This window comes from Saccopteryx bilineata, chromosome 4, assembly GCF_036850765.1.
Source record: "Saccopteryx bilineata isolate mSacBil1 chromosome 4, mSacBil1_pri_phased_curated, whole genome shotgun sequence".
Lineage (NCBI taxonomy): Eukaryota > Metazoa > Chordata > Mammalia > Chiroptera > Emballonuridae > Saccopteryx > Saccopteryx bilineata.
Genome location: NC_089493.1, coordinates 202002382 through 202017243, shown reverse-complemented (window position 1 = coordinate 202017243; position 14862 = coordinate 202002382). Strand labels below are relative to the sequence as shown.

Sequence of the window (14862 nt, the reverse complement as noted above, 5' to 3'; positions counted from 1 at the left end):
TAGGATCATATCATCAGCAAAAAGTGATAGCTTTACTTCTTCTTTTCCGATATGGATGCCTTTTATTTCTTTGTCTTGTCTGATTGCTCTGGCCAGAACTTCTAGCACCACGTTGAATAACAGTGGAGAGAGTGGACAACCCTGTCTTGTTCCTGATTTAAGGTAGAAAGTCCTCAGTTTTATGCCGTTTAATAGGATGTTGGCTGATGGTTTATCATATATGGCCTTTATCATGTTGAGATATTTTCCTTCTATACCCATTTTGTTGAGAGTCTTAAACATAAAATTGTGTTGTATTTTATCAAAAGCCTTTTCTGCATCTATTGATAAGATCATGTGGTTTTTGTTCTTTGTTTTGTTGATATGGTGTATTACGTTAACCGTTTTGCGTATGTTGAACCATCCTTGAGATTCTGGGATGAATCCCACTTGATCATGATGTATTATTTTTTTAATATGTTGTTGTATTCGGTTTGCCAGTATTTTGTTTAGTATTTTAGCATCTGTATTCATTAGAGATATTGGTCTGTACTTTTCTTTCTTTGTGCCATCCTTGCCAGGTTTTGGTATGAGGGTTATGTTGGCCTCATAAAATGTGTTTGGAAGTATTGCTTCTTCTTCAATTTTTTGGAAGACTTTGAGTAGAATAGGAACCAAGTCTTCTTTGAATGTTTGATAGAATTCACTAGTATAACCGTCTGGGCCTGGACTTTTATTTTTGGGGAGGTTTTTAATAGTTTTTTGTATTTCTTCCCTGCTGATTGGTCTGTTTAGGCTTTCTGCTTCTTCATGACTCAGTCTAGGAAGGTTGTATTGTTCTAGGAATTTATCCATTTCTTCTAGATTGTTGTATTTGGTGGTATATAATTTTTCATAGTATTCTACAGTAATTCTTTGTATATCTATGATGTCTGTGGTGATCTCTCCTCTTTCATTTTGGATTTTATTTATTTGAGTCCTGTGCCTTTTTTCCTTGGTGAGTCTTGCCAAGGGTTTGTCAATTTTGTTGATCTTTTCAAAGAACCAGCTCCTTGTTTTATTGATTTTTTCTATAGTTTTTCTGTTCTCTATTTCATTTATTTCTGCTCTGATTTTTATTATCTCCTTTCTTCGGCTGGTTTTGGGTTGTCTTTGTTCTTCTTTTTCTAGTTCCTTAAGGTGTGAAGTTAAGTGGTTTACTTCGGCTCTCTCTTGTTTATTCATATAGGCCTGAAGTGATATGAACTTCCCTCTTATTACTGCTTTTGCTGCATCCCAGAGATTCTGATATGTTGTATTTTCATTTTCATTTGTCTGTATATATCTTTTGATCTCTGCGCTTATTTCTTCTTTGACCCATTCATTTTTTAGAAGTATGTTGTTTAGTTTCCACATTTTTGTGGGTTTTTCCCCCTCTTTTTTGCAGTTGAATTCTAGTTTCAAGGCTTTATGATAAGAAAATATGCTTGGTACAATTTCAATTTTTCTAAATTTGCTGATATTGTCTTTGTGGCCCAACATATGGTTAATTCTTGAGAATATTCCATGTACACAAGAGAAAAATGTATACTCTGTCGCTTTGGGATGAAGTGTCTGTAGATGTCTATCATATCCAGGTGTTCTAGTATTTCGTTTAAGGCCATTATATCTTTATTGATTCTCTGTTTGGATGACCGATCTAGAGCCGTCAGCGGTGTACTGATGTCTCCAAGTATGATTGTATTTTTGTTAGTTTTTGTTTTAAGGTCAATAAGTAGCTGTCTTATATATTTTGGTGCTCCTTGGTTTGGTGCATATATATTAAGAATTGTTATGTCTTCTTGATTCAACTTCCCCTTAATCATTATGAAATGGCCATTTTTGTCTCTGAGTACTTTTTCTGTCTTGTAGTCAGCATTACTAGATATGAGTATTGCTACACCTGCTTTTTTTTGGGTGTTGTTTGCTTGGAGTATTGTTTTCCAGCCTTTCACTTTGAATTTGTTTTTATCCTTGTTGCTTAGATGTGTTTCTTGTAGGCAGCATATAGTTGGATTTTCTTTTTTAATCCATTCTGCTACTCTGTGTCTTTTTATTGGTAAGTTTAATCCATTTACATTTAGTGTAATTATTGACACTTGTGGGTTCCCTACTGCCATTTTATAAATTGCTTTCTGTTAGTTTTGTATCTTGTTTGATTCTTCTCTTTTGTTTTTCTATCATTTGTTTTTGTTTGTTTGTGTTCCATACTTTCTTCTGTTGCTACCTTTTTTAAGTCAAGTGTTTTTGTGGTGGTTTTTTCAAGGGTGGTAACCATTAAGTAATGAAAAGGGTACCTACCATATTCATTGTAGTACCCTATCTTATGAGTATTTCTGCACTTCATCATCGTTTGCTACTGTTAATCTCCATCCTCTCCCCCCTTTTTTTTACTTTGTTGTCACAGTTTAAGTTTGGTTTTATTGTGTTCTTGGTGGAGCTGTTACTTGTGGTGTTGTTTTCTTTTGTTCTTTGAATCTGGTTGGAAAACCCCCTTTAGTATTTCCTGGAGTGGGGGCTTTCTGCTGATAAATTCTCTCATCTTTTCTGTATTTGTGAATGTTTTTATATCTCCTTCGTACTTGAAGGATAGCTTTGATGGGTATAGTATTCTTGGCTGAAAGTTCCTCTCTTTCAGGGCTTTAAATATTGGGGTCCACTCTCTTCTAGCTTGTAGAGTTTCTGCTGAGAAATCTGATGATAATCTAATAGGCCTTTCTTTATATGTTGTACTCTTCTTTTCCCTGGCTGCCTTGAGAATTTTTTCTTTGTCATTGGTTTGTGTCATCTTTATTATGATGTGCCTTGGAGTGGGTTTGTTGGGGTTAAGAAAACTCGGTGTTCTGTTTGCTTCTTGAATTTGAGGCTTTAGTTCTTTCCACAGGCTTGGGAAGTTCTCGTCTATTATTTGTTTGAGTATATTCTCCATTCCATTTTCTTTCTCTTCTCCCTCTGATATACCTATTATTCTTATGTTATTCTTTCTGATGGAGTCAGACAATTCCTGTAGGGCTTTCTCGTTTTTTATTATTTTTGAGTCTCTTTCTTCTTCTCTCTGTTGTGCCTCAAGTTGTTTGTCTTCTATTTCACTAATCCTATCTTCAATCTGGGCTGTTCTGTTAGCTAAGCTTGTTACCTCGTTTTTCAGCTCGTGAATTGAGTTTTTCATTTCTGTTTGATTTGTTTTTATAGTTTCAATTTCCTTGGTAATATATTCTTTGTGTTCATTGAGTTGTTTTCTGATCTCCCTAAATTGCCTTTCTGTGTTTTCTTGTATATCTCTGAGTATTTTTAAGATTTCTATTTTAAATTCTCTGTCATTTAGCTCCAAGGCTTCCAATATGTTAAGTCTTTTCTCCATACATTTTTCCACATCTATTTGTGTTACCTCTCTTTCTTTTGTATCCATAGTATTCGATTTCCTCTTTCTTATTGGCATCTGAGGTTGGTCTTGTTGATAGCACTAGTTACAATTAATGAAGAATAAAATGTAAAAAAAAAAGAAGAAAAAAAAGGGTAAAACACCCCACAAAAAATACCAGTAATAATTTATTATTTCCCCCTTTTTTCTTCCTTCTCTTTCCCTCCTCAGGGAAATATCGTGATGACCTGTGAATTATATTATGCTAAATGGAACAAAAACTGCCTATAATGGAGGGCCTGATTTGGGGTGAAGAGTTCAAGGGGCGAAAAAAGGGAGTAGGGACCTACTAAATGCAAAAAAAAAAAAAAGGAAGAAAATCTTAGACAAGCATAAGATGATTTGCTTGTAAGTGATGGTCGACTAAGAGATATAATGAGAGGGATAAGAGGGAACCAGAAAAAAGGAGAAAAAAAATAATAATAAAGAAGAAAAAAATAAAAATAATAAGTAAAAATCTGTTGTATTAAGTGGAGCGAAGACTAAATACAATGGAAAGCTTGGGTTGGGAGGAATGCTAGTGAGTTAAAAAGCAACATAAAAAGTACCCAAAATGCCACAAAAACAAACAAACAAACAAAAAAAACAAAAACAAAAGCGAAAAAGAAAAATAAAACCAAAAAAAACCCTTGAGTCCCAAATTAACTAATTTGTTCGTGATTGAGGATTAAATGGGAGGAAAAGTAAAACGAGAAAAGAAAAAACGAATAGAAAGGAAAAAATAAGAAAAAGAGAAAAACGAAGGAAGAAAAAAAAAGGAAGAGAAAAAAACAAAATAAAGCAAAACAAAAAAAAACAAAAGAGGAGAGAGTGAGAGTTAAGTGTTTTGGAGTGTAACCTTAAAGGAGGGTGAGGATGAAGAAAAGAAATAAAATGTAACACTCATGGGTAGTGTATTTCAAGAAAAGGGAAGCATAAGATGGGCAGAGAATAAAAGGACCGAGGTGGAGGAAATAGAAATAATAGTAATAAAGGCAATAAGATAGAAGAAACAAACAACAACAACAAAAAAATTAGTGGAACAAGTTGTAAAGTCTGTGGATTTTTCTTGATTTTGAGAGGTTAACTTCTTCCTTTTTCTTTTTTCTCCCTCCTCCTGGTCGCTGACTCTGTACCCCACGCTCTGCCCCTGTGTCACACTTAGGTAGGGATTTGCAGTTGATGGGATTCTATGGCAATGTCATATAACTGGCTTTAGTCTTGCTGGTAGTCAAGGCTTGTTGGCGTTTGCAGGGTCCAACGATAAGAGAGTTTGCTTTCCTGGAGTCTCTCTCCTAGTCCCCCCTTCCTGAATTAGCAGCCTGGTGATCCAGCTATAAGGCTGCTACTGCTTCTGCCTGGGGAGTAAGAGGCTCAAAGAGCTAGGAAATCCCCACTCTATCCCCACTCAGCGCAAGGCTTTGGGAAAGGCTCTGGCAGTCAGAGCCTCCAGTGTAATCAGGCGGGGGTGGGAGTCAATTGTTGTCAAGGTGACTGTTCAGCACCTAGCATTCAGTTGGACCACTCAACCCAGGCTTTCCACACTTTGTAGCCTGTTTTGGCTGGGAAGAAGAGGCACTAGTCTCTGCTTGCGACTAGTGTAGTATAGATCTTATTATCTGCCAAGTCCCTCTTGTTAGCGTTTATCCCTGAATATGGAGGCTCTATCAATCAGAAGTTGCTCCCGCCCCTTTAGCGAGAGGCACTAAAAAATATCATGCCTCTTGTCTTGGATCGCTGAACTGAGAGAGATCTTATCAATTAGAGCCCCGTGGGTGCGCAGATTTCATGGGTTAAGCTAATTTCAGTGATTGGGTCCGCAGCTGTGCTCCCAAAGGTATTTCAGGCTGCCTGCGCGCCCCTCCCCCAACGCTTGATTGTTAGTTTGAATGGCTGGGTGAGGTGCCCCGCCCACGGAGAGAATCTCCCAAGTAGGGAAGACCGCCCTGGCGCCTCTCCTGCTCACCCTGCCACTGGTGGCTGGGCCACACCGGGTGTAGGATAATGGGGCACCCTGGGTGTGCGGGCCAGTAGGGCGCTCTGGGCGCATGGGATGCCCAGGGCACGTGTGCGAATGGGGTGCTCCGGGCACCGGTGGCTGGGGACTCTCACTCGCAGTGCGCTGGCCACTGGGAACGTTAGCGGTGCTCGCTCTGCAACCGGACTGGGCGCGCGCCGGTGGCTGCTCGCCGCTCCCGAGTGTGGGCCGACTCACCACAGGCGCACTCCTTCCACGGCTTGAATGAACGTCCCTGCAGTAGTTAGCTTCCTCCACACCCTCGTCTCTCAGATTCAAGTGATAACAGTCCTTTCGCTTTCAGTTTGTGTGGAACTCCGGAATGCTCCGAGGATAAATTTTTCTGTTTCTAGTTGATAAATTTGTTGTGATTTTGGGGAGATCTGTCGGATGCGCTGCTCACAGCGCCATTTCCGTGACGTCACTCCAACTCAGTTTCTTGAAGATACTTCATGCCAGGGGGTGACAAACAGGCCTCATGAAATTGCTATCATGTTTATGGTGTATTATTATGGTTAGCATAACAAATATACCCATTGGTTTGCCCCTATCCATAACAATCCATGGAGGAATTTACAAATGTTGAAAGTTGTAAGCAAAAGGGAATTCTCAAATGCTATTCTTAATCTCGATCTAATTGTACAAAAACTAAACAGTACTTTTCCCAGTATATAATTTTAAGACTGCTGTAAATAGTGGAAAATACTGTCAAAATAAGAAGTGCTTCTAATTTATTTCATTATAACACAGTGCTCCAGCTTAGATTCTGCCCAAGCTACCATTACTTGTTTAACAGCTTCAAAATCCCTGTGACTAAACCAGGAACCTAGGAACAGCAGCCAGATGGCAGACAAGCTTTTCTATAAAACTAACCCCATGTCCCGTCTTACTTGGCTACATACCGCAATTTGAACTGTGAGCGAACTTCCCCACGTTCTATTTGAATCAGTTCATTATAGCAAGCAATGATGCTGCTATTCTCCACAAACCTCTGGGAAAAAAAGCAAAGATAACACATGAGACAATGAGACATATGCAATCACTTCTTCAAGAGTCAACTAAAGCTTAACAGTTTTTCCTACTAAAGTAACTCTGTTACATAAGACAACTCAAATAGAAGATGAAATAAAACAGCTGTCAAGGTGTTTGACATGCTTCTTTAAATGCACGAGAAACAACAGAGCAGGTAATACTATATGCTTAACTCCTTTTATAAAAGGGTAGAGAAACTTCAAGATGAATACTGATAGGAAAATAAGCACATAACCTTGTTAATTACTGAAACATGGGCACTTTATACCACACTAATAAGTCTTCTAAATCCCAACACTGACATGTTTGATGTGTGCCACACGTGAGTGATCTCTTCCAGGAAAGAGATCCTCCTTTACTGCCTTCTCATCTTTTGAGTGCCCATGGCACTGTCCTCTCTTGTGTCTCTCTCTTTCTCCACACACACACACACACACACACACACACACACACTCTCTTCCACTAGTGTGGATAGCTTCTCCTTGGGGACATCTTTGAAGCGCCCAAACTTTGCTGTGCCAGGTCTCCACTATTCCAGGTGGGAGCTGGGAAGGGCGAAGGAAAGAGGGGAAGCCTTGGACACACATACAGAAAACATTTTCCCTTTTTTTGGTAAAGTTAAACAGTTGTGTTTAGGATGAGCTTCTGTCTGGGTGAAGCTTATATATATCAGCCTATGGACACTGTCAGCTAATGCTTCACAAGTTACAAAAACAATTTGTGATAAGTTTTGAAAATTTTGGAATAAACAGATTTAGTTTTATATTTTTTTATTTTCATTTTTTAGACAGAAGCATTCAAGGTAAACTTTTGTTGTCTATGTCCTATGTCTAATTATAAAAGTAATACACATTAATTTTAAAGTGTATAACACACAGAAAAATATAAAGAAAAAACCCCAAATCACTGATAATGTCATAAGCTACAGATGTCATTAATTTTGGTTTATTTTCCATAGGCTTTAAGTGTGTGTGTGTGGGTGTGTGTGTGTGTGTTTCATGCCATATTTTCACTTTCATATCTAAGTAATTTTTTATATTTTACTTTCCTTTAAGTCTAAGAACTTTAACTATAGTGAAAGTCAGCTTTCAGTAAGTGATGGTTTCTCAACACTGGAGTACTTTGTAGATAATTGGAACTTAGTAAGTTTTTTAGACTAAATAGAAAATTCCAATGCTGTATCTTTTGGGGGATGTTAACCCTTAGCTCTAAAATAATCTGAGTCAAAAAGAGTGGTTGCCAAACTTCCACATGCTAAGAATCACCTGGGCCTTTGGTGAGAATTCAGACCTCCTGACCCTCTCCTTGCAGAATGGAGGCACGTTTCCTCAGTACAGGATCAGACCCCTGGACCTCTCCTTGCAGAATGGAGGCACGTTTCCTCAGTACAGGATCAGACCCCTGACCCTCTCCTTGCAGAGATGGGGCACGTTTCCTCATACAGGATCAGACTCCTGACCCTCTCCTTGCAGAATGGAGGCACGTTTCCTCAGTACAGGATCAGACCCCTGACCCTCTCCTTGCAGAATGGAGGCACGTTTCCTCAGTACAGGATCAGACCCCTGACCCTCTCCTTGCAGAGATGGGGCACGTTTCCTCATACAGGATCAGACCCCTGACCCTCTCCTTGCAGAGATGGGGCACGTTTCCTCAGTACAGGATCAGACCCCTGACCCTCTCCTTGCAGAGATGGGGCACGTTTCCTCAGTACAGGATCAGACCCGACCCTCTCCTTACAGAGATGGGGCACGTTTCCTCAGTACAGGATCAGACCCCTGGCCCTCTCCTTGCAGAGATGGGGCACGTTTCCTCAGTACAGGATGCTCAGGTTACTCAACACGCTCATGTGCTATGTTGGTGACGTGCACTGTGTGTTTTTTGTAGACAGAGGAGAAAGAGTCTTCACTGACTTCCCAGAGTTATCTGACCACAGAAGCCTGTTGCCAAGAACACCTGTCATGAGCTTTTGGAACACTAGTGTTCCAAAGACAGTTTGAGAAACACTACGTTAGTGGACTCAACAATGGAGTTTGTATTTTGACTTTGCTATGAGTATGAGCTCTGGCAAGCTATTTAGTTATTCTGAGCCTGTTTCCTCCTCTGTGAAAATGGAGAACATACCCAGTCTGTCATCTGCCAATGTGGATGAAGTAAATCACCTAGAATGGAGCCAAACAAATAATCTTAGCTCACCGTTTCTTCCCCAGGAGACCTCTCCAGGGAGCAACTGTGTCTGACTTAGCACCACCTAGCACAACACCTTGCACATGCTAAGTGCTCCAAGAACACTCGTTCCTGAATCAGCATTGTTTCAAATAGAAAAAGAGGGACACAAAGGTTGATATAAGAACAGCTGCACTTGCCCTTTGTTAAGATATTGGTTTCTAAAAGGCTCAGAGTGGACTGAGCATCATGCAGTCAGCCACTTATGCATAGCTACAGAGATGTCAAGTGGAGTGGTTGTGGAATATTTCATGGCACAGTTCGTTCCTGGATCCCCACTCAGGGATCCGTAGTCTGAAGCACAGGCCAATTAGCTAGCAACATTGGCCTGAGCTTCAGCAGATGATTTAATACAATCAGAACAACTCAGAGATGGGAAACAACCTCATGCAAGGCAGAACCGCTGGCATATTTGGTAAGGTACTTGCGTAGAGAGTTGCCAAAGACAAGACTTTGCCCAAAAAGGGAGACCAGCCACCCGGAGAGCAACCTTGGCTGATCCTGTGTCACAGTAACTCAGGAGGTAAAGTGTTGTAGGTGCAATGTGATTCCCTTGGAAAGAGCACCAACTATTTGGGGGACACCCTGACCTCGCTGGCAAAAGGCCTTGCCTCAGACCCGACATGAAAGAACACCAGGTGTTCATGAAAGGCCCCACACTTCATGCTCCATCAAGAGCTTTGTGCACCACGGCTGACTGCAGAGGGTAGCACCATATCCAGACAGAGGGTGGCGAAATCTTCTACAGCAGCATGGACAGGCTACAAAACTTGTAAAAAAGAACAAATGGAACTTTCCCTCGTAAATTTACTCAAATGCGTTTGAACCCAAAGAGGACCAGTGGCTTCCCCTAAGCTTTCCTGTTAATAGATGTGCAATTCCAGGATCACTCCAAATGATAATCGTTATACCAGTCAGAGGGAAAGTGAAATTCCAAAAGGACACTCGACGGGGGTCCTCATAGACGTCACTCACAGTGTGTCACTGCTGTTCTCAGTAACAAGCCCCAGGGGATGAGGAGAGCCTACACCCTTGTACTCTGTGAGGTCCTGCTTCAGACATCCTCAGACATAAAGGACAACATTGGGCTGGCATGCAGTGGGTGGTCAACACTCAACAGAAGATCTATAAAACCTGTAGATAATTTTAGGTTATTTCTCAGAAAATGATCACAGTAAGTAAAGAAAAGTCACCACAGGCTTCTTGGCCAATTTTCCTTTTGCAACTCTCCATGCAAGAACTCAGGTGCATTGTTCTATGCATCTTCACCAAGACACAGCATGGAAGAAGAGCTTTCTGAACCAAATGTCAGCCTTTGAGAAATGTGGGGACGGATGAGAGGAAAGTTAGGTGAGTGATGCTGCTATCATCTCTCCTATGTCCATTTCTCTGACATATGTCAACTACCACACTACTAGAACATTCTAGAGAGCATTGCTGCTTCCACACTGAAGCAGAAAACAACCAAAGTGCAACACTAATATACACAGCAATTTCTGCTTCCCTATAGTCTACAAAGTCAGGATCTTATTTTTAAACTATTGGTTGCAACATTACTTAAAACAATCAAAGGAATTTTTATAGACCATAAGGCACAGGCAATATCCTATTTTTGAAGGAAAGGGAGGCATGAGGCTATCTATTTGGAATTCAGATTACTCGTATCAAAAGATCTGAACATACTAGGTAAACCTGGTTATTTAGTTTGTTGGTAAGTCTCCTTGGAGTAGTCAATCTTCATTTTTAAGTTGAATAGCAGTGTAATTCGTGTAGTCACTCAAAGACTTTATTATTTAAACCCAGAGTCCACAGGCTGTGATGAACCTGGGCCCTGGGTGTCGACTCAGTGGACTTATCTATATATAATCACATGCACTATTGAATCCATATAACTGACTGGACTGATTTAAATGAAATAACTTTGAGACCACAGAATTTTGATGTTATATAATGTGTTTTTATGTCATTACATATCTGTAATTAAGATATATAAAGTTATGAGAGAAAAAGAAAAAGAAACTTGACTAGCATCCATGATGATTACCATGCCATGAGAACAATTCCTTCCTTCCTTCACAGTCCTAGGCCTTAATGTCCTTCGCAGTTATCCATGGATATTGGCTATTGCTGTTATAGGAGAGGTAAGGATAGGATGCCCACACCCAAAGGAGGTAATGGTTCCTTGTCTACGTACCCTGTTGAAGCCTGCATGCAGAAGAGGGAGGACAGAGGCTTCCTCATGGTTGCCCAATCTGCAGCAAAGCAGAAAATGTGGTCACTCAGCAGACAAAAACCAGGATTCCTCACACTGAAACACGGGAAAGAGAGCAATGAGGCAAGCGTGGTGCCAGCTCTTGGAGCGGCTTCCTGACCAGCATGTGCCTACAGGGTACACCTGCCTTCAAAGACCCAGACTTCCACATCTGACTTCCAAATGCAAAAAGAACAAAACAGGAAAGAGAAAAACTCCAGCACTGTGCTGAACTAGTAGTCCACATGAGCAGCTCCCAGCACTGGGTGCTCTCTGGAGTTAGGGAAAATGTATGGGAACAGTCCTATAATGGGACATCGCTCATCCCAGAGATTGCTGTCCTCTTTGCCATCCCCAAACCTTCTAAAAGCACAACTCCCATCCCCCAAGACCTAGCTGAGTCCAACTCCCAGCGCGGTGGAAGACAATGGACATTATCAGCTGCTGCAGCCAACAGCCAAATGAGAAATACGTGTTGTCAGGAATGCCAGGTTAGAAAGGAAGAAGACAAAGCAAACACTGATTACTACCATGCATCTCATGGGAGGGTTTCCTCTACTGAGCCTGTAGCTGGGTCTCAGGACTTCAGTTTGAGCACAGGTGGGGTTTTGGGTTAGCTTATCACAAAGACATATTGGATTATCACATTATAACAGAGGAAAGGTTTCCCTGAGACAGCCAGCAAGTCACATGGAGTATACAGACCTTGGAAAACAGGAAGAAAACTGGGATAGAGGGGACTGAGTGGAGGAGCAGATAGAGAGCAGGACGAGAAATCCCAGTGCTTATTTGTGGCACTGCCTGTCTCTGACCCCAGCCCCACAGGTAGGAGCTGTCTCCCTTATTCTCTTCCTCCTCAGGACTCAAGGTTCTACTTTGGTGGACTGAGAAATCAGGATGGGCACACAATGGCTTCTATGGATATTAATAATGTTCTAGTTCATAAGCTGAGTGGCATAAACTCGGCGTTCATTTTTATTATTCTCCGCATTTATGAAATATTTTGTTAAAACATAGGAGAGAAAAGGTGAAAAATAATAATAGGCCACAGTAAACCATAACTTGTCAAGGATAAGTACACAGTTTTGCTATATGAGTAGGAAAGAAAGAGGTATTTTGTTCTTGGGCCCATGGACTAAGCCAGGCTCAGGGAAACGCTGTGTGGCCTGTTACCCTTCTGGTACCCAGGTCCAGGCTCTCCGAGGGCTCACAGATAAACATACGCCAGAGAGCTGACAAAGGATGACTGTGCATCTCAGTTCCCCTCACGATTCCCCTTGAGGTCTCATCTCCCACCAGGATGGTGGAGTGGTAAGGAAGCAGTGGGGACAGCTTCTTCACTTTCCTTGACCCACAGCCCATGGCAGGTATCAGAGTAAAAAGATACAGCTCCTAATAAGAGACTCAAGGAGCCTCAGGTAGGCTCCTTGGTTAGGCCAAACTCTGAAGCCAGGACTCCCCATGGCACCTACATGGCTCTGGAGAGAGTGTTTCAAATCTCTCCCAGCTCGAGTTTGCCTGGGGGAGGACCAAAACTCTTCTGATTTTCTGGCTTCTCAGTTCCTTCCTTGCACAATCTGTGCCATTTGCCACAATGGGCCCCAGTCCAGTAGATCCAAGGCCCTAATTAAGGTCCAAAGCTAATGGTGGTCATTAGGTGACTATAACACATTTGATGCTTGCAAAGACTCCAAACACTGTAGCTTGTACAAACAACTTTTTCCTTCTAGACCTTCCATTCTAAATGCTGGCCATTTCAGACAATAAACCCAGCAGAGCTGTTTCTCATCCCACAATTTCATACCTGCAGCATAATCCCTCTTTCCTGCCTTCCAACACTGGCATACAAACTAGTCCTGGTTCAAGTCATGTAACTATCCCAAAACATAAACTGCAGAGCCCTTCTCCTGCAGTGGATTGAGCGCCTCTTTCTTCTTGTGGTACTATTTGTTTCTTCTTAAGTGAGAAGCAAGCATTCTCCCAGCTCTCTTCTTTAAAGAAAAAAGATAAACTGGAATCATGTTCCCTCCAGACCTCCTCCTTCTCCACAGAGTTTTTATTCATTTCTAGCTTATAATGAAGTAGCCATGTTTTTCCTAAGGTATAGGAATTTGTGGTAACGTCAATTAGCTATGATAGAGAAAAAACCTAAATACTTCCAGAAATTTGCAGAACAAAGCAAGATCTAAGGTTGGTGCCACAGGGCCAAGGACCTGTCCATTGCTTTGCCAGCTCCCAGACTGGACTATATTGATAAAATGCCTTGGAAAGAGCAGGACTATTTCCAGCAGGGACAGGAAGGAGCTTACGCTTGTGACATCACCGCGAGAATCACCGTGTGCTCTGAGAGCTTTGTGGCCCGGATCGACCTGCAACAGGAAAGTGCCAAGTCAAACCAGGTAATCTGGGCTTTGCTGCATTAAACACATGTGAAACCGCTTCATACTGAAAATGACACAAAATCAAATTTTCCTCTTTAGCACAAGTCTGGTGTTCAGCAGCACTATGCTATACATCTGAAACTAACATAGTATTGAATGATAACTGTAATTTAAATTCTTTCCAAAATTGTAACAAATGTACCAGGTGAATGTAAGGTGTTAATAATAAAGGAACCTGGAGGGGTGGGTATATAGAAACTGGGAAATCGCTACTGTCAGCACGATTTTTTGCAACCCTAAAACTTCTCTAATAAACAAAGTCTATTAAACAAACAAACAAACAAAAAAACACCCAGAGAAAGTCTGAAAATACATGGAAGACAACAAAGAAAGATGCCCTTGTGAATTAGGACAATCTCTTTGTGTTATTTAAAAAAAATTCTTTTTATTTGTACTAACGGTCAGACCAATAGGTCAGATCTGCCGATTTTCTACTTCAAAAACTAGTAAATTTCATTTACACAAAGTCTGTGTTTTCTGATTGAAATTCCACTCTGCAAAAAAAATTTGGCAGTCCTGCAATTCTGTGCTTATCAGTTTGTACTTGGGAAGATAATTGGGTTGTATCTTTTCTTTCAAAATAGATGTTCAGAAAGTTGATCTTATAATAAAAACGAAAGTACTCACCAGCTATTGGACACACACATCCAGGTTAAAGTGTGTTAAATGGTACAGAGAGGGACCCCAATTTTTCAGTTGTACTGTTGTTTGTTCTCAAATACTTTAAATACCTGGGTGATTAGCTGGGGCTGAGAAATGCAATATAGCAACTGTCACCACTGTGACCACCTGTTTATAGTTAGTTTATTCCCTAGGAATTCAACAGGATTAAAACATGGAAGGATGTAGAATTTTGAGGTTGGTGAGTCTTCTTAGATATGCTATGAATGCTACAGATTAGATTTTGCATTATTAAGGTCAGGGGTAATGAAATGGGTGAACTTTTAATTAAGTGCCACAGACTCAAATGTTAGTACCAATAAGTCTACTTGTTTAAATCTTTTGACCCATGTTCTTGGTCTGGCCTCTGCTTATTTTGAGATGGCTTAAAAGTAAACTATCATCTCTAAGAACACCAGGCTCAGGGCTGCTCACAAATTATTTGTGAAACAACATATATTTGTTTTTTGTTCTAGCTTCTGGGATTTCGGATCCATTTTAACATGTTTGCACTATCAATCCCCCGGGGAGAGCCAGCTCATACTGCTTCATCCTCTTCAACTTCAGAATTCCTTGACCTTTTTCAAAAAATGTACCTTCCCCATTTCCTGTTCCTTTAGACCTCACCCTGTGTAGTTTGAAGCCTTGAGAAAATGACTTGCTGCTTTCTTCCCAGGAAGTGACGGGTCCTCTAGGATAAATGGTAGCTGGATGACAAGTACCTCTGCAGACAATGCCTGACATCACTGTGAGGCCGGAGGAATAAGCCAACAGCGCTCCAGCGTGAGCACAGAGCGCCTCCCTTTCAGCACACAGAACAGGTCCGGGTAGGGTAACGCTA

At 41.0% G+C, this 14862-nt stretch overlaps 1 protein-coding gene across 1 annotated transcript in view; it reads right to left on the bottom strand.

Moving 5' to 3' along the window:
• PDE8B (phosphodiesterase 8B) overlaps positions 1–14862 on the bottom strand; it is a 266892-nt gene that overhangs the window by 78686 nt on the left and 173344 nt on the right. The window contains exons 4-6 of the mRNA XM_066273617.1: positions 13230–13289; positions 10864–10921; positions 6317–6405 (exon numbers count right to left, since the gene is read on the bottom strand). Coding sequence (XP_066129714.1) covers positions 6317–6405; positions 10864–10921; positions 13230–13289 — 207 coding nt within the window. The remainder of the gene's footprint in view (positions 1–6316; positions 6406–10863; positions 10922–13229; positions 13290–14862) is intronic.